Genomic DNA, 21,637 nt, shown 5'->3' with positions numbered 1-21,637 from the left:
AAGCCAAGTTGGCTGCTCATTTGCAGCCCAAGTTACGCATTTGATCTCTAATGCTTATGTAACTATGACAAGCAGTCACCAACAAGCCAACCCATTTCCAAGCCTAACTCAAGTAAATCTAAGCCACATTACATATTTAGTTTATGTGTGGATTTATAAATACTAGGCTTATGATAATTAAGTTCATGCCTTCCACCTTAAAAATACGAAACTATCTAAGGAGACCTTAATAATTTGAGCGCCCCCAAATTAAAAGGATCTAATAAATTTTAAAACCAGTCTAGTTTTGCATCATCCGTTTTGATCATTCGAAGTACTTCAGTAACATTCTAGATCGACATAGGTGAAAATGGCAGACAGAGGTAAGGACTTCATATCCAACAGCGCAGATCCAAAGAGTATACAAGATCTGACCACTTTTGTAAGTATAATAAAATATACTTCTTTCATTATATCGTTTTTAGTGCAGCAGCACATGCAGACGAGAGTTGAAATAAAGCAAATGATTAGATTCCCTGTTGTTTCTCGGTCTCAGACTTAAACTTGTTGAAACATGTTGAATGAATTACCCGGCAAACTTGAGCATCATCAATTGGCGTCAGTAAAGTATGGGTTATTCTGAACAGTTCTATTAAATTCTTAATGTAGCCAGAATTAATTGGGATTTTTGTAATTTTGTTAAGTTCCCGAAAAATATTTTTACTCAACTCGACTTCTAATGAGTGGTTCTGTATCCATGAAAAGTAGACCAACAAGTTGAACTCCACCCTTTTTTTTGTTTGACTGGCCGCCAGTCAAACAAAAAAAAAAAAGGTGGAGAACAACTTGTTGGTCTACCACGAACAGATGTCGCATGTAAATATAATTGAAGTTACTGCAGCAGTAGTAACTCGCATACTTGTCAGCCAATAAATAAATATATATATATATATATATATATATATATATATATATATATATATATATATATATATATATATATATATATATACCCTGCTGCACAGAGTTAAATCAAATTGCATTCTGTCATGCACTATTTATTGTAATGCCATTTTCTTTACTAAAATACACTTTGTACAGCACCATTTTGTTTGGTTTAAGTAATTTGTTGCAGAGTTATGCCAAAGTTATGACAAGACGAATATGGCTAATAGCAATTGGCCAAATCATAGGCTCATAGTTTTGTTTTTCTGGCATGACTTCTGGCAGAGAACAACTGTATCAAGATATGATTCATGCTGGAGCATCAGCTTTGTTATGCAGGCAGTTTATGTCACTACTAATTAATACATTTATATAGACTGACCTTTGTATGAAGATATTAAGAATAATTCCTCATTTATTGATGGCAATCAATCTTTTATAATACTCACTTTTTAACATTATTTCCTGTGAGGAAAGAACATGTGTTCAGCAGCTGGTGACCTTTGATTTGAATTACTGACACAGGGATCGTCCTGGGCTTCGCCAATGTCGCAAATTGCGATTTTTTTTCCTTATTGGTGACAAAAATATCCCATCTGGCGATTTTTTTGGTGACAGACTTTTTGATTATTTAATCTGTACATACAATCATGGATTTGGACTGGATAAATTAAAAGGGAGAATGAAAGGAAGCCACAAACTTGACTAAGCAATGCATTGGAATCAATCTGTTACACAAACGATCCTTTTTTCGTATTGACAAACCCATCTTTACAATGCATTGTTACATCATAATCTGCTTATGCTGACATCTGGGCTGAGTACTGTATGCTGTGTTACAGTCAATCATGCTACCGAACTATACCTACAACTGACCGACTTCTGAAGACGCGAATAGAACAGATACAATTAATTGAATGGCTAATCCTTCTGTTATTTTTATTTTTATTTTTTTACATATACCAATACAATAGTTTTGTTGAACCTTCATAGAAAACTGATAACCTTTGAAGTACCGACTACTGTGTATAAATACAAAGCAAATGGAAAAAATCTCAGTCACAATTATATCTGTCGCCAGTGCAGCATTTTACTCATTGATCTTTTCCTTTTGCCATCAATCCCGTGTTACGGCTGCAGAGACTTAAACTCGGCAACAAAAAATAGCAAAAAAAAACACAACAGTTTTGTATAATTAATAATAATTATTTATTTCTCAAAATACAGGAGTGAAAGAATACCTAAACTGGGTGTGAATTTATGCTTATATATACGGTCCAATATTGCCAGGTGTTGACTCGTGTAAGTTTCATTCGTGGGAATGGAGATCCTATTTTGTTTGTCGAGAAAATTTATACAGCATTCAGTGATCATTCTTGGGATTTAGGAAGCAATTCACTACAAGCTTTGTGAAGTTAGCCATGGGGGGGGGGGCTGCTGAGAGACTACTGGTGACACCTGTCAGCACTGTAGACTGTGAATGTGGATTCAGTAAGATGAACCTCATAAAAACTGACATCAGAAATAAACTCTGCATCTCATCTCTCGAGAATTTAATGAGAATCAGCATGTACAGATGTGAAAAATTAGACTTTGAAACTGCATTCAACAAGTGGGCAGCCCTAAAATCGCGACAGATCTTCATGTAACATTTTGTTAATGCTTGTTGTAAGTAGAGTATTAACTAACCCATCTTTTGTAATTTTCATTGCCTGTTACATTAATAGACTAAATTAACACTTAAAAAAATGTACACTACTTGTTCTGGCGACACTTTTTGAAAATTGGCGACAAAATATTGAGGTTGGCGATTTTTTTGGCGACAGCTTTTTAAACGCCAGGACCATCCCTGCTGACACATGATAATGTTGCTTTCTACATGTGTCAGAAGTTCAAATCATAAGATCAACAGCCACCAGTTATGCCAGCAATGAAAAAGTTGAGAACAACTTGATGGTCTTGCAAAATCAGTATTGCAGTTAATGCTTTGGACAAGGGAACCAGGTTTTGTTGGGTTGTGCTGCCTGTTTTGACATTTGGCTCCCTTATTTACTAGATATTATGGTAGAAGACATGCCTATTGTCACCTTGGATATTCCTTGTAACTCATACCTGTCAACCAGCTGAGATGAAAATCTGTATGCCAGACCAATAAAAAACGTTACAAAGACCAAAAACACTTTCATGAAAAAATGTATCCATACATTATATAATAAGATCAACAGTTTTAAAACAACAGATGCCATAAACAAACTAATTTACACACATTTACATAATCTCTGAAACTTTATTTCATTGTATTCTTGTGATTTTCAGTGTGTTGTAACACACACATTATTATATGAAACATATGCACCCTTTGCACTTTTCAGAATGTAATCATGGGTTTTAAAGTCTACGCAGCAGGTGTCAGTGTTTATTTTAAACTGTAAAAATGATGTTAGCATGTCTGCATTCAGGGACCTCCTGCAATCTGTATGTATATCTCTGAGACTGCTTTGTTGTGAGGCAAGGTAAATATTTTCTGAAATAGCTAATTTCAGATTTGGGAAATGGATGTCACCACTACTAATTGTCTGGCTGATAATATCCATCCAGTAGCTACAAAAGCTCCTTTTCTGGCAATCATCTGTTAATACAGGCACACACTCATCAGGCAGCATGCAGTAGTCCTCAAACTTGTCTTTAAGTGCTCCATGATCCAGGTGTGGAGCAGCTAAAAAATGAAAGTGTTGCTACTAGTAACAAGAAAGATATGTACAAAGTATTTTGAAAAACAAATTCTCAAGGTGTAATATTCTATTTTTCCCCAAATATTTTGTAAATATTTTCTGCAATATTACACCTCGACCTGATAATTATTTTTTGGATGTCAAGGTCTTATTGCCTAGTGATGGTGCTGCATAGCGTGTTCTGACATCAGATAACTTAGGAATGATAAGTCAAATTTTCAGGAAAATCTCACACACTTGGCATCCCATATTGGTGCTTTTCTACATATTAAAATTATAATGTTTTAGTCAGACTTTACTGACATTGATATCTTTTTCCTAATAAATTCAAATTCTTACACAAGCAAATGGACACGTTTTCAAGTTCCGTTGGCTGGAATACAATGGAAGTTAAGAATACTGAAATCAGTTAAAAGGAACATAAGAATCTCGAACAAAACAAAGCTTTCTAAACACTTTCTTCAATATTAATATATTTTTATTCGTTTCGCTTATCAAGGATATTTCAACTTAACGTAATTTCCACATTCCCAGCTGCCATCACTTTCCAAAGCATATTAGAGTTATCCCCCCTTTGTGCATGTCTAAAAGAAGATTCTGGATCACTCTCGATATTTTTAAAAATTACATCCAGACTCGAGGGATTAACTACAACAAAAAACGTTAAAAATCATAAATGAAGCTGCCTTTAAGTCTTAAAGTGAGACTGCTTTATAATGAAGTATGTGATTCAGTACTCCCCCAATGTAATATTGTTCATAGGATTGATAAAGTGCAGTATCATATAGTGAGACTACATGTATCTATAATGAAGTAATGAGATTGCCTTATAAATGAAGTATGTGATAACAGCACTGACCATAGGAACCATATATAGTACATGTATACCGCTTTATGGTGAGACCTCCCTATAATGGAGTACATGATACATTATTCCCTCATTATAACACTGTCCATCACAGTCTTATATGGTCTTATAGGGAGACTCTTATAATGAAGTACATGATACAGTACACCCTTATTTTAACACTGTCCATAGGAGTCATATTATATGGTCTTATAGGGAGACTCGTATAATAAAGTGGATGATACAGTGCTTCCTCAGTTTAACGCTTTCCATGGGAGTCATAGTACATGGTCTTATAGAGAGACTCTTATAATGAAGTACATGATACAAGTGCATTACTCAGTATAACACTGGCGGCCATTGGAGTCACAGAGCTGAATGCCTTATAATAAGTACATGATACAAATGCATTAGTGAGTATAACTCTTGGCCAATGTAGTCACGGAGGATAATGCCTTATGGTGAAACTGCCTTATAATGAAGTACATAATACATATAAATCCACTTCCAGAAAATGAAATGGAGTCTTTGACCATATTGGCCTTATAACAAGAACTGTGTTAAAATGAAGGGCCTTATAGTGAAGAAGCGCTTATCATAATGACTCTGTGTAAGTTTCATTGCACCAAGCTGAGTTTGAATAATGTTTTATTGAGAGTAAAAGCACAGTAAAGTCAGTGGATCAATACACTGCAAACCCCAACATTACAGATTTTATTGCCCAAACGCCTGTGATTTTGGTTGGTATAAATTGCCAGTCTTAAAACCTATTTAATATCCGTTGCAATAAATTAGATACTGAGTATTTTCCAACATGCCTTGATTTGTTACTTTCAGTGTGCTTATACAGAACAAATCTTTGTAAAGGTTAATGTATAACATAGATATTGTACTAAAAGCACAATATACTATTGATTTTTACCTTGCTCTATAAACAACCATGCAAGCAAGAAATTGGATTGAAACTTGGTAAGACCTGAATAGAAGGGGATATTGTACTTGAATAAACATGTTTGTATGAACAAAGCTTGAAGTTTCTTTAATTACAATACATGTAGTGTGCACATTCACTAGTGAAACTAGATCTAGATTAACCTTGGGCAGGTGGAGAGGTTATCAGTTAAGCATGGCCACCATTTTAAAGTTAGCATGAACCTCCTTTCTCAACATTAAATCCCTAAATCTGCTTGCACATAGAGAAGGCAGTCTTTTTCAACTTTGTAAATATCTTTTTTTTTTCTTCATTTGAAGTGTTTACTAACATTGTTCTATTAATGTTCTTGAAATGCAGATTATTTTCACATTGAATAAAGCATCACTCCATCTCAGAAAAAGCTAAAGTTACTGAAAATTGTCCTCATGCTACGGCAGCTTGATTTAACGAGCTAGCTGATGACCAAAAAGAAATCATTAAAAATACATTTACCTGTGAGCAGCGCTAGTGAGTATCATTTTTTTTCTTCTTTTTTTAATAGAACACTGTTTCACGTTTTTAGGACACTGCAATCTTTTAAGGATCAAAGATCCTTCAAAAATCATAGTTTGCCATGCACAAGCAATATGTCCAGTTGCTATATCCAATTTTCCTTTTAACATGCAGAAATATTTAGAAGTATGAAAGAGTGTGAATATCATAAGGCTATTGGGATATGTTCAACAAAGGCATAGAACTGTATTAATTCAAGAAAAGTATATGCAGGTTGAGCAAGGTTTGGCGTCCCTATTGTCAATGGTTTACATATAAAATGACGGTCAGCAGATCAAAGGAAAATTGTTTGAAATCATTTCACTTAAATGTCATTGTTTCAGTGTACATGTTAATAAATTGGTTCACATTGCAGCATTAGTAAAACATGTAATAACCTGATAACACCTCACATCACATGCTGTCATAGCATAAGACAAAGGAAAGTTGTAATGACCAAGGCTTCAAAGACATATCACTACACTACTGTGCAGCTTATTCAGATAAATCAGTTTTCCTCATCATGTAATAAAAAGGATCTTACATATGTGCTTATTTCAATTGAAATTTGATAATTTTATTGACTAATTCCAATATTTAACTTGTCAAGGCTCACAATTCTATACAGCTCTTGACTCATTTCATATTTATAAGTTCCTCTATTTTCTGGTCCTTTTTATATTCCAGTAATGAAACAGGAATTGTATGCATCTCTGTAAGTACTACACCCCACCAACTAAAGAAGGTCACCATGACCTACATTTTTTAAAATCAAAATTAGATTACATCATATGTTCTTATATCAAGATCTTGGAGAATCTTGATAATGAGTTAGATGCATCCATGTTAGCACAGTTATTCTGCATCTGATTGGTTGAGTTTGTTACCAATCTGGACAAAATATTTCTAATCCAATTTTGACCAGGCTTCAAATGTGGACTTGTTATGATCTCGGATGAGTTTTATTACAAGCAGATATATGGGTATTAATAATGTAATTTGAATGAAAGTTGTGTGATCTGATTTTGACCAAATTTGGAATATATGCTTATACACCATCATCAGGATTTTGGACAGTTTTGATAATGAGCAAGATTTTTTGCATATTAATGAGATGACCTTGCATCTGATTGGCTGAGGTTGCTGACACCCTGGAAGCCATAATTCTTATCCATTTTTGGTTCATCTCATCAAGATTTATAGCTTTTTTAATAGGGGAAAGATCTACATGTATCCATATTAAATAAGGGATCTTGTATACGAGTGGCTGAGTGGCTTGTTACCTTCTGAGGGACTGTATTTATGACCTGGGATTAATTGGCCATGATAAATAGGCTATGGTCAAATGTTCGTTGACTTTTGTTCTGACTGAGAACTATTCAGATATTTGTGAGGTGGTCTTGCATCTGATGATTTTTTTTAGCAATATAATTTTTAATCATAGTTAGTATGTCATAAAGATCCTGACTGATTGTGATTATGAGTGAAATTATTGTTATATTATTTTGTGTGCTCATTGTCTGAGCTTGTCAGTTGGAGGTTGTTCCAACTTAAACTTAAATTATGATTGTGGATAGATTTTATAATAAGTGAGACATGTATATATTAATTGGATGCCTTGTTTCTGATTAGCAGACTTTGTTACATCTCTAGATTATTTCTCATCTTATTTCCACCAAACTTGGTAATTGGGGTCATATGATCAAGCAACTGGATGACCTTGGTCATAAGCAAGAGACAATGTATTAATTACACCTTTATCTTTTGTGCAGGTTTGTTCTCAGGATATACATGTAGTAAAATAGATATAATCAGCATGATATAAAATGTGGCAGATTATTTACGTACATGTGTCTTTAGGTTGTGGTTTTTGCAATATTACATAATGCCTCATTGGTGAGATGGTCAACTGTTATATTAGTAGGATGAGCAATATCAGGTCCCCTCATGTCTCTTGTTTTCAAGCCACTATATTATTTTTCTTTGATATAAAAGAAAAAAATGCTCTTTTTATTTTTTGTAATGCCCTGTCACAATACAAGTAAGTATGAATGTATGTACACTGTTTTCATATTACATATATTGACTACACAGTTGATGATTAAACGTTAAAAAATTTAATTTAAAAAAGACAGTAAAAAAGTGTATGCTAAAATTGAATTATCACAGGGGTGTATCATGTTGGCTCTGTTCATGTTTTACAACTTGATCATGGAGTTTGAAGGCCTCAGAATTATGTCTCTGTTGCTCATATTTGTGTTTACAAAATGCATATGGTGTTTAGAGTAGTGCATAAGCCATAAACCTTACACAGTCAGTTTGGATTATCAGGAAATTAATACCAGCTTGGTTTTGTATAGTAAACTTTATAATTATTTAAAGGTAGATATGTAATTTTGTTTATTGAGGTTATATTAGGTGTCTTTTACAACTTCAAGGTATTTTAAGTTGCCTCTTTGTCAGAATAACTTGTTTTATACTTCAGTTTTCCCAACAGAAGTATAAAGTTTGTAAAATAAAGTGAAAAAGCAATATATAATTTCTAGGTGACTTATTATTAGGTTATAGTTAACCTACAACAGCACCTTTTTGATACCTATAGCATCAACATTGGTAAGATTCTGGTTTGTATTACAACTTTTTCAAGTCAGATGTAGGAGAGACACATCACTGTGTTTAATGCAGGAGGTGGGACATGTTCTGAAGATATCTTTGTTTGAAAGCAGGCTTACTCTCTTGAGAAAAAACATTGTTGGAATTTGACACCATGAGCAAGGTAAAAAAAAAATTAGTTTTCCATATGTAGTGTAAATTTTATTCATCTGTCTCTATGGTTTTAAGTCGAACTGTATTTCCTTATTTCAGGTCCAGAATTTGTTGCAGCAGATGCAGGACAAGTTCCAGAACATGTCTGACCAGATTATCACAAGAAATATCCTTTCTCAGCCCAAAATGTTTCATGATCATGGCAAATTTTGCCTTGTGCAATACATTTTTTTAAAGTAGTTACTGCTTTTATGTTAATATTGACCCATCTGCCCTTCCATGGTTGGTTGATTTGTCAGTAGTATTTGCTTTGAGCTTCAGTACATATCTCAGCTTCAATTTTATCCAGCTGACTGTTCCGGAAGCCTGATGTTTAGAGCATCTACCTCTGATGGGAGAGGTCATGGGTTCGAACCATGGCCAAGTAATCCCAAAGACATAAAATGGTAATAACAGCAGCCTCACAAGGTGCTCAGCATTAAGAGGATAGTGTTAGGACTGGTCAACCTGGTGTGAGGATAATATGACTGGGTGGGACATAATGCTGCATGTCTGTGGCATGATGCCCCAGTTATAGACATCACTATAAACTGCCACATTGCAGGCATCATAGTGATATGACTGGAAAATTGTTAAAGGTTCGTTAAAAATCCAAAACACATTCACACACACTCAATTCAAAATGATTCAGGAGATGGGATAAATAGCACCGGAGTATTTTAAGTATTATTTGTTATCAACATAATTATGACGAGTATTTCAGATTTTTTTTAAGTTGACGAAAATGATGCATTGTAACACAGCAAGTATAAAGATTTATATACTTTTCCAATTCGGACAGTTATTTATAGTCTTACTTGTATGATACTTATAAGGTTTCACTAGTATGATACTTATAAAGTCTCACTAGTATGATACTTATAAAGTCTTATTAGTATGATACTTAAAAAGCCTTATTAGTATGATACTTAAAAAGTCTTATTAGTATGATACTTATAAAGTCTCACTAGTATGATACTTATAAAGTCTTATTAGTATGATACTTAAAAAGTCTTATTAGTATGATACTTAAAAAGTCTTATTAATATGATACTTATAAAGTCTCACTAGTATGATACTTATAAAGTCTCACTAGTATGATGCTTATAAAGTCTCACTAGTATGATACTTATAAAGTCTTATTAGTATCATACTTATAATGTCTCACTAGTATGATACTTTTAAAGTCTTATTAGTATGATACTTAAAAAGTCTTATTAGTATGGTACTTATAAAGTCTTATTAGTATGATACTTATAAAGTCTTATTAGAATTATACTTATAGTCTCACTGGTATGATACTTAAAAAGTCTTACTAGTATGATGCTAATAAAGTTCTCACTAGTATGATACTTATGATGGTCTCACTAGTATGATACTTATAAAGTTATCAATAGTATGATACTTATAAAGTTATCAATAGTATGATACTTATAAAGTTATCAATAGTATGATACTTATAAAGTTATCAATAGTATGATACTTATAAAGTTCTCATTAGTATGATACTTATAAAGTTCTCAATAGTATGATACTTATAAAGTTCTCAATAGTATGATACTTATAAAGTTATCAACAGTATGATACTTATAAAGTTATCAGTAGTATGATACTTATGAAGTTGTCATTAGTATGATACTTATAAAGTTATCAACAGTATGATACTTATAAAGTTATCAATGGTATGATACTTATGATGGTCTCACTAGTATGATACTTATAAAGTTATCAATAGTATGATACTTATAAAGTTATCAATAGTGTGATACTCATAATGTTATCAATAGTATGATGCTTATAAAGTTAACAATAGTATGATACTTATAAAGTTATCAATAGTATGATACTTATAAAGTTCTCATTAGTATGATACTTATAAAGTTCTCAATAGTACGATACTTATAAAGTTATCAACAGTATGATACTTATAAAGTTATCAGTAGTATGATACTTATGAAGTTGTCATTAGTATGATACTTATAAAGTTATCAACAGTATGATATTTATAAAGTTATCAATAGTATGTTACTTATAAAGTTCTCACTGGCTGATACTTATAAAGTTATAATAGTATGATACTTATAAAGTTCTCATTAGTATGATACTTATAAAATTATCAATAGTATGATACTTATAAGTTCTCATTAGTATGATATTTATAAAGTTCTCACTGGCTGATACTTATAAAGTTATTAATAGTATGATACTTATAATGTTCTCATTAGTATGTTGCTTATAAAGTTCTCACTAGTATGATATATCACTAGTATGCTTTTCCATTGACTCACTGCACTGCTTTACATTTCCTTAACGATTTGTACTTGATGAAATGGGTCAGCGGATTGACGACCTGGAGAAGAACATTGCAGACCTAATGACACAGGCAGGTGTAGATGATGGGCGAGCCTAGTCCCAAGAGTGCATTGTTTCTTAGTGTTTCTTTCTACACCGGAATCATGTATCAGACTGTTTGGATCACAAGTAGAATTGAGCATGTTGTAACATTCCAAGGTCATCCATCATATCATTGTCATAACATCGTGCCTTTTGTATGACACATGGAAGATAATAGCCCTATGCAAAGAAAATGACTTTGGAGCACTGTAGTGTCGGCTTATGTATGTCAGGGTCTTGCTTTGTTTTTGTTTTGCTTTTTTTTTTTTTTTTTGCATTCAGGTAGAATTAAATGTCAAGTTAAAGGTGTTGGGTGTGTTTAACTACAAGAAGGATTTTAACCTTATTTCAGTTTGATAATCAATGTCAGGATTTAGGGCTGAAAATCAAAAACAGAATCTGCATAAGGACTGACTGAATAAAAATTTGACAAAACGTGGACAGGATTCCATTGTGATAGGTGTGTATATCATTGTATCTGCCATCTAAATTTAAGTGCAAATGTTTCATTTTTACTACAGTCACTGAAAACTGCTTGCTACAATCAGAGAAAACTGCTATGATGTAAATCATTGTAACTGCACTATTTATCACATATACTTATATTGGGTCCATCTGCATAGAACCAGATCTGCAATAGCCAATGGTCTATGTATTTGTGTGAAGTAATCAGTAGAACAAACAAGATAGACCCTCATTTGCCTGCATATTACATGAGGGCAGATCAGGATCTATGTTGGTTGCAGTTGTACCCAGCTTATAAGTGAGTATGTACAGAATCTACTGGTTTTTCATCTAAATGTAACACAATTTCATGAGGCTAATTGGAGTATCAGACTTTGCTAATATCATTACAAAAAAAATATTTAACTTTACTACAAAAGAACAATGTATAATGCTTCTGGACTATACTGAATTGCTTGTTTACAATAGTAGTTATGATTGCTAATATTGCCATTATCAGAGGCTTTGCCTGATATTGTGCTGAATAAACTTGTTTAGGATTTTGCCATTTTGAAATATTGGTAATCAAAAAATGTATAAACTGTCATTATCTACATATTTTATGTTTAGAAGTTTCTATTTACACTTTTTCCCATGCATATATTGATGTCAGTATTTTTCCACATTATACAGTTAATAATTAGACTCGGTGAGTATTCTGCAAGTTTAACCAGAAACTGGAGATTTCCAAAGTTATACAAAATTAAAATGTGATTATTTATCTTCAGTCTATAGCATGTAAGGTCCTGTATAAAGATGCACAGTTTGAATGCCTGGTCTGATGGGAAATCTTTTGTGATATTTCTGCCTATATGTGAAATACGATAAATTATATTCTATTGTTGTGTAATAAAGACTTGTTTGTAATTGTTTTATTTTCTTTCCTTATTGCATCTACTACAGTTTGCATAAATTGTGGCCATTACAACCACATTCCAATAGTTGTCTTTAGGAATTGCCCATTTTCGTTGGTGATACTCCAGATGCGATTATAGTCTGACTCTACATCCCCGTTTGTTTGTAACCCGTACCAATTTCAAAAACAAGAACGTTTAACGTGATAAAAAGTACACAGAACTAAGTCAGTTGAATCACTGATTTGTAATTTCTAACCCGACTGTGACCAGAATGGCACTAATGCTGGCATCCCCTGCACCATTTCATGCTTAACGGACTTTCCATTACTAACATGGCACCATATTGCGTACACTATAGGCTAGTTTATTTCCATCAGACAACATAATGACTTAGTTCATCCTGTTCGGTAACTGCTGAATAATTGCATAAATTACATAACATTGAGAGTTTGGAATTATATCCCTCTGCATATATGAACATAGAAATTAAACCGCTTGTTAAATCCACATGGAAAGCAAATTTGTAGTTGTCATTATTTTCCTTTGCTTGATTCGACATTGTAAATATCGGAAGCAGAGGACCTATTTATGTACATCTGTAGTCATGATACAGCCCTTTGCTGAAAATGGACTTGTCCAGAAACTGGAAATGGATCCTAGCATGTCCGTCTGTTATACTGAAAACTTCCGTTAAGCATGAAACGTGTATAAGATGTCTGTGTTAGGGTCACTAAATCAATGAATGAATTGACTAAGTTCCTTGCACTTTTCATCACATTAAAGGTTTTCATTATTTAAATCAGTAGGGGGATACAAACAAATGGGTTTGTATTATCAGTCTATAATATGAACGTAATAAACAGAAAATGTTGTAAAATTAGAATCTCAGGTGTGGGATCATAGGTTCACAGCAATTTTTTTTTTTTTTATGTTCCCCAAATCATGACATCTGTGCATCCACTGGGTGTAGAAAAATTGGAAAACCTTTGTCTCCTATTTATTTCAGTGCACATCTACCCAAAATCCATATTGACTCTAGCAGCTATAGGCAATAACGGTGATAAAATAAATTAGGGAAGTTAATTTCCATTATAAAACAACATTTTTGAGATCCAAAGTTTCAATATTTGTAATTGTCTGCCAGGTTACAATGCAAAGTAACTGATTGCCATAATGGTGCATTGATAATGACTTAAGGTGAGTAAACTATCAAATCAAATAATATTACATGTACAGGTTAAACCCATTATGACGTCATGCTCGGAGTCAAAATAACATTGCTATATAAGCGGGATCGCGTTAACAAATTTTTCATAAAACATCCCCATAGAAAATGTGCATTGAAATTTCAATATCAGTTTCAACTAACCTCTTGATCATATATCATTTGTTCTGTTCGCCACTTTTCATCAGACATCAAATATACTTCAGTTTCAAATTGTATACATGCCATTATGGTTGAAACGGTGAAGTTAAATGCAGTGCTGGGATTACAAATCTGCTACGGATATGACTAATTGGCTTTTCCGAGAGCACGTATTTAGGATGTTAAAATACAGAGGTCACCTTTAATTAAAAAATGGGATCCATGTTGCCACTGCGTTATATGCAGAATCGCATTACAACGAATTGTGTTATAACAGGTTTTACCTGTACATGTATTTCATTTATTTTACCACTACAAGTACATTGAGCTGTATCTAGTTATTTTACTTTGTCTCATTGTAGTTTTGTGTTTCCCTCAAATTGGAGGACAGGCGGCACAATGCCATAGGCCCATGGGATCCTAGGTCCAGCACAGAGTTATATAAAGTTTAGACAGCAGTAGAAGGTTTGAGAATTGATCCTGAAAAGTTGTAACATACCAACAATGTTTGGCCCCCAAATATTTCCGATCATTAGACGTAAATAATTATATCCATTGTATCATATATATTTTTTAATTATCAAGATAAAAAATACATTGGTTAAAAGCCTGTCTCAAAATATTAAATGGTTAGTCTGTAATGTGTCAAATCAGACAGGCTGTGCTATTCATCGGATCGATTAGATTACATTGAAATGTGTTTATCTTCACATTTCTCGGATTTCCTTTGGAATTCTGTTCCAAAATAGTTCATGGTGCAAAGTTACTACATGAACAAATGGAGTGACCTAGCAAGTCAGAAAGTTGCCAGTGAGGAGCTGGTCTTAGGATTTGTACATGTCAGCTGCATAAGACAGAGGCAAAATAAATAAACAAGGAAATAAAATAAGGCTATATAGGTGAGCCAGAATTTCCAGTCAAATGTAAAGGAAATATGCTAGGAAGTTAAAATTATTACACACTGGAATGATGTGTTGGAATAAAGTATGCCACATAGCGCCAACGACAAGCTTTGGAAATGAAAAATCCATGCCTCATTTTGAAAGTAGGAGGGATATATTTTTCACAACACAATTAAATAGAGGTTCTCGAGTTTAATGAGATATCCTGAGTTATTTATATGTATGTAGAGTACCTAGAAATATATCTTAGGGACCACATTCACATTTTGTTTTTATTGTGATCTTTTTTTCCAAAATATATTTGATGTAGTCAGTATGACTTTTGTGCTTACTGTCCCATCCTCTCATTTAAGATGCCCTTTATTTTAGCATCGCTACAAATAGGCATAACTGTTGTAATTTTCTAATTCCACAAGTCTTTAAAGTAATAATTATAGAAAATATAAGTCGCACTGTTAGTATTTAGGCCATATCAATCTCAGTCTACTATATAACAGGTTTTATGATGCAGGGGAGGTAACTCCCTTTGTTTACTGGTACAGACTGCATGTACAAAATTGCATTTTCTTTGGATTCCTTCACTGGATTGGCAACATAGTTATAATTGCAGCATCTTCATTTGTTTGTATTTGCAAAATATCTCACATTTTCTAGAATTTATCATATTTACTTATCCTCTAGGTAGTTTTAAACATCGGCAAATCTTTTCTAAATTGTTTTAAAAATGATGTAAAGCAGCTTAAATTGTTTCCACTTTAAATATTTTTTGACAGTCTCATTCATAATTCAGTCTACATAAGACAGTCTCATTCATGATAGTCATCCTTAAGTGTGTGGTTCTTTAGTTTTACATTTTTAGAGCTTTATCTGTGACTGGCACCATATAGTCTTTATTGTCTTGTCATGCCATTAGCCCACATACATCCATCCATCTATGCATACATACATACATACATACACACACACACACACACACACACATACATACATACAGACACACAGTGGCCTAGTGGTTAGAATGTCTGCCTTTGATGCGGGAGGTCGTGCGCATTACAATTGATCTGCAACACGACTATTTTAAAAGTAAGGGCGTTGTTGGTAGCTCTCTGATATCCTGACTGGTTGTTTTTAAAAATATGGACTTTACAACTGGAATGAAAGATAATTTCTTCCCAAGGTAAAATATTGGTCCCAAACTATGACTTTAAAGCAGGTCAGTGCATGTAAATTAACACTTATGTTTCGACGTTTTTTAAGTCCCCAACATTTAGTCTTTTAATATGATCTAATCTTTAAGGCAAAGTGTTTCTGCATGTGGAAAATTAAGAACTTTTACAAATAACAGATGTGTTGAGAAAATATTTCTGCAAAAGTTAATAGATCGACCTAATCATGTAATGATTTCATAAAATTATTAAAACTACTGTCCATATTAATGTTCACACAATCCATTGAAATTTGTATCTGTATAACCTCAGAAGAGTGTATAATAATTCGTATAGTCATGTGCTTCCCCATCCAACCTCAAAAAATGAAATAAACATGGATAGAACATGACCGTAGGAAAGGACTTGGTTTACATTTAAAAATGTGTGGTATACATAAAATTATAATTATAGATTGTCACCTACCGGTATGTAACAAAACAGAAACAAAAGTGCTGATCGAGTATAAATCAAGACAATTTTATTTATAGTTGCATATAAGAATAATAATGTAACCTCTACTGAGTTATTTTCTATGGATAAGACACCAGGAAATTAATCTTTACATGTTACAGTACATATACTATACTAAAATTAAAATAATATGAAAATACCATGAATACAAACATTAAAATACAGTTCATATTCTAAGACATATTTCAAATATTAAGGCTCATATATAAGGAAAATTGACAAATTTTATATATACATATTATAATGAAATCATACATACAAAAAATAGACAAATTACATACGTACATACATATTATAATGAAACCATATATACAAAGAATTGACAAATTACATACTTATATATTTTAATGAAATCACACATACAAAGAATAGTGAAATTACATGCATACATATAATGAAATCACACATAACAAAGAATATACAAATTATATACATACATATTATAATGAAATCATACATACAAAGAATATACAAATTACAAACATACAAAACTAAGGTAATCTATTATAATTATCAAAATTGCAAGAAAGATTGTTGGATATTTGTTCATGAAGTTATACATAATTATTCCAAAAATGTGCTAGTGACCTCATAAAGTAGTTCCAAATTTTTCGGACTCTGACGATATGAAATAAGAAACTTAGAATGTGTTTCAGAGGTCCATATTAGTTTCTCTGAAGATGCAGCCATGAATAATTATTACATTCAACGCAATACATCAGATTAACATAACAGTTTGGATACCCTATGCAATCAGCAGCCCAAAATAATTAAATGTTACTGCAAGAACTTGAATTATCGCGTAGAAGATGATTTCTTTTTTTGCAGTAAATTATATCCCTAAATCCATTCTTGAAAGTTTTAGAGTAGAATGTGTATAATATTGGATTGATACAGCTGTTTAAATACGCCATGCATCGAGCCATATTTTGTAGAGATAGGAACAGCACGTTGATAGGGAGATTCGAAAAAGCAAGGTACAAGCCAGTAATGTGAAATGGTAGCCAGCAAATGGAAAAGACCATTACCATAATAATTACCATCTTCGTGACACGTTTTCTAGATTGTAATCGGAAACGCCATGTGTGATTGTTTTCGCCAAGAACATTTCTAGTAAATAACACTTTCAATACATGTCCATATAAAAAACAAATTAGAGTTAATGGCAGCATGTAACCAAACAAGAAGAAGCAGATAACCCGTATATTAATATACGAAACGTTTGTAAATACACAAACTGTCTTTTCCTCACCCAGATTTTTGTAATACACCACTGCCGCCTCCAGTATCAAAGGAATATTTGCAAGTAATACAATGCTCCAGATCACTGTAAGTGCAATGCAGCAATTTCTTTTTGTACGCAATGACACTGCCTTGATGGGATGAACCAACGCAAGGTATCTGTCTATTGAAATCAGGACGAGGATATACATACTGGCCGAGGCACATACGCCTATGAGATACTGAACGATCCGGCACCAGACGTATCCAAAGAGCCACACAGACATAATTATATTTACTGCCGTGAATGGAACACAAAATATGATGAAGAGTAAATCAGCTACAGCCAAACTCATGATGAGAATTTTGGTAACGTCATTGGCTGTCTTATTAAGCAAAACAACAGCTACCGTGAGAGAATTGCCAATTAGACCAATAACAGTGATGAGCCCAAATATAGTTGGAATAATTATTCTAATGTACTTTTGATAGTCCAAATATTCTTTTGATTCTTCGAATTCTTCATACAATGTTGCATGCGTAGTGCTATCTGCAGAACGTTCTGTTAACTGGCTGCCATTAATCGAGTTGTTCACCATTCTTACTGTACTTTCCACTCCTGTCATTGGACTCTGTAAATACAAGGGTGAATATTATATACATACTTTTCATGCATATGACTGCATTAAAATAGTGTAACATCTGTTACCATCTTAGACCTTTGTTAACTAACAAAGTCCCCTGTCTGAGCCATCAAGGTTTCTAGAAATAGAAGCACTACGCAGTAGTGTCACCACCTCACCCTAGAAAAAATGTGTAATTTGTTCATGCTTGATTTCTTTTCTTTTAAAAATCAATTTATTAAAAGAATCTGTTAGAATTTCCTTATTACTGTATGATACAGGCCATAAATGGGGTCCCTCCAACAGTTGGATGCAATTGACAGGGCATAAACATGTCTTCTTTAGCTGGTAATAAAAATAGTAATAAATATACTTACATTTATTGAATGTCCTCTAAATGTACTTTATAAGCTAGGAAAAGCTGATACACACCCAAGCTGCACTGGAATTTAAAGCTAAATCCATTCTACTTACTGCACTGATTTGACCCAAATTTCAGTCCATCATCATCAGAAAAAAAACTGAGTTATATTGGATCAACATATAAAGAAAATTAATCTTTTGCAAACCAAATGGAAAAGTTGTTCCAATGCGCATCCATTCACAATATGACTCCAAAATTTCAATTCTATATAGACCAAAACAACAATTCCTTTTGAAACTACATTCAAACGCGCGACGATATTCAAAGGTGGTTGGGAGGTGCTTTGTGCGCATTAATAGTGATACGGTGTATTGATGAATCTGCGACGGAGTATTTATTTTTTAATGCAACATAAATTCAATTACTTTGTTTCTTGCAGTGTATTTTTATAATTAAGACTAAGGTAGAATCAGAACATGAGTATATATTTAAAAGGTTGCTGCATTTATATGGAAAATATGAACTCGTTTTCTCAGATGAATACTTCACTCCCAAAGTTCGTGTAGTATAAATCTGAAAAAAATACTCGTTCTTATTTTCCATAAAAATGCGGTGACCTATAACTATTGAGATATGGTGAAAACTATCGCAATGCGTATTTTTGTAATAGTATGTGATGATGCTGTTTAGACAAAGTGAAAACCGCTATGATTGTTTATGTAACATAGTATGTTGATAGTGAATGTAGCAAAATTGATTGCTTAACAGTATTCACAAACCCGCGTTTGTGTTTAAGAATAAACCTACAGTTAATTTCTCTCCGTCATTAACCCATGTTCAGTCGAACTAGTGTGCGATGTTTTAAGGGAGTGATTTGGATGGGAGGATGCAAGACACGGGGTTATCAAATTATTTCCTAATTAAAAGTCATAAATAAACTGAAAATATGTCTCTTTAAATTGTTTTGCTAACAAATAAATATAAAAATACGGGTCTATAATTAATAATAATCCATTAGATTCCTAACTTCAAGAAAGGTAGAGTATGTATAGCTACTTCATTTTTACTTTCCAATTGTCAACAAATTCATTTGCTTCAAAGAACATATAAAATATACAAATCAATATTTAAATCTTTCACCGATAAGTCATCAAAACCAGTATCCTTTGAATAAGATATCTTTTGCAAGTTGCTTTCTAACAAAACTCTCAGTAATGTTTGAATCGAAAAGAAGGCAATAGTGTCTGTACGTTCAATATCCAATCGGGATGAATCAATGTCCTTAACAATGTCTATCCAATAGCTGCAGAAATAATTCATCGAAATACTCTGAAATTTTCTAAACCCATTAAGGACTTAATCATCAGCTTTAATTAGATTAATACATGAACGTAAATCTTTCCATTGTCTTCATTAAGTTTGTTTCATAACTGTTGAAACGCTTCATCTAAATAATCTTTTCATGCAACTCTCTTTTTACAATATCTTTATTTCTGAAAGCCTTGTAAATACCTTAATCAATTTACATTTATTGTGTCATGCATTCTCATATCCCTGATATAATGGGATTGTATAGTATATTAATCTTATACTATATAATATATAATAAATATAATCATTTACCCACTTCTCATAATTGGCACTGTTTGAACGTATTTGTATAGTATTTTTAATTAATTATATGCAACATTAATGCAGTAAATGCTAACTATTAATTAGTTATAATTAAATATTAAAGGTGCCCCATATAATTTGCCTTAAATCTTTTTTTCGCGTCTAATTATGCTCATCTATGTTTTTGGAAATGAAAATACTAACATTGACACGAAATCTTCTTTTTCTTCTGTTCCTAAATGAAACTGACGATCATAATCCCAAAGGGAAATTTAAATTAATCAATGCAAATGAAATTAATTATGGTATTGCAATGTGTTGCTTTTTGGTTAATTGTTGATGTTTATGTGATGACGGCTCTTACTGTGTTGTCATTGCTTATTGTTTCCCTTCGTTTATTTTCCTCCACTTGGCACGTTTCCTATATGTCCGTGTACGAGATTACTATGAATTTCACTTATTGTCCGTCGCATGGTTTTTATTTTCCGATGTAGTCTGTTTGGAAGGTATGCCGAGTGCAGTCGATTCTTCACCTTATAAACTCAGTAAAGAAATAAATTGACCACACAAGTGAGATCAACTGTATATCAGTCGCAACTTGTTAATTGAATGAAAGCGAGTATAGAATATATATATAAAATATTTAGTAAAGATTTTATAACATTTATAATGTTAATGGTTACCGTATTTGCTTGTTTATAAAGGTAGAGTTATATATTGATGACTATTCCAGTTTATCATTTAAAACATCTTACTACAGTTGTAATTTTTGTAGAGAATGACATACTTTAGATTGAAAGATAAAATTGTCTATCTTTGTAAGTAATCTTGATTAATTACTTCGTAGAATAAAAAGCATTCAACATAGATCTCACTAATTTTATTTTATTGTATCGTTTTGAAAGGGAAAGGTGGTGGTTTAGTTTGGTTTGTCTTGATTACAATTTCATTTGACTTTTATGTTTTTGTTGTTCATTTGTTTTTGTTTTTGATGGATTTCTTTCTCTTTTCATTGTTGATTTTGTTTGCTTTGTTTTCTTTTTTCTATATCTAAATATGCAGCAAAATAAAAGAGATTTAGTACCGGAACGTAGTTTCAATGCTGTACCTTCAATACGAATACGTAGATGGTTGTATCAATAATGATGTTTATATTTTATTGTAAATATTGTTATTTTGATGTTTTTTGTTTGTTTTTATATCAGTAATGACAAAGACTATCAATTATCTTTTTTGTTTTTCCTGACTGATATGAATAACGGAAATTGAAGTTAACCTAGGTAAAAGAAAATAATTCAATTTGGGTTGGAAAAAAGCTGAAATATGATACTATCGGTTTG

General features: G+C 32.6%; 1 protein-coding gene and 1 pseudogene across 1 annotated transcript; one reads left to right on the top strand and one right to left on the bottom strand.

Annotated features, from left to right (window-relative positions):
- The first annotated feature begins 272 nt into the window (after positions 1-272).
- Positions 273-11,500, top strand: LOC149782609 (uncharacterized). Its single transcript, XM_089934090.1, has 3 exons — positions 273-421; positions 8,834-8,900; positions 11,095-11,500. Exons 1-3 carry the CDS (start codon positions 350-352, stop codon positions 11,181-11,183), a joined length of 228 nt encoding a protein of 75 aa, XP_089790216.1. The 5' UTR covers positions 273-349; the 3' UTR covers positions 11,184-11,500.
- A 5,516-nt stretch (positions 11,501-17,016) lies between these two features.
- Positions 17,017-19,206, bottom strand: LOC149782608 (allatostatin-A receptor pseudogene; annotated as a pseudogene).
- Positions 19,207-21,637: the final 2,431 nt, after the last annotated feature.

The sequence above is a fragment of the Sinohyriopsis cumingii genome, chromosome 15 (genome assembly GCF_028554795.1).
Source record: "Sinohyriopsis cumingii isolate HCF-2022 chromosome 15, ASM2855479v2, whole genome shotgun sequence".
NCBI classification, from domain to species: Eukaryota; Metazoa; Mollusca; class Bivalvia; order Unionida; family Unionidae; genus Sinohyriopsis; species Sinohyriopsis cumingii.
Note: the sequence above shows the minus strand (reverse complement) of the source record. Positions and strands in the feature narration are given on the sequence as shown.

Coding starts and splice junctions, on each gene's coding strand:
- LOC149782609 (XM_089934090.1), top strand. CDS start 350: ATGGCAGACAGAGGTAAGGACTTCATATCCAACAGCGCAGATCCAAAG. Junction 422..8,833: donor TACAAGATCTGACCACTTTT/GTAAGTATAATA, acceptor TCCTTATTTCAG/GTCCAGAATTTGTTGCAGCA. Junction 8,901..11,094: donor TGACCAGATTATCACAAGAA/ATATCCTTTCTC, acceptor AACGATTTGTAC/TTGATGAAATGGGTCAGCGG.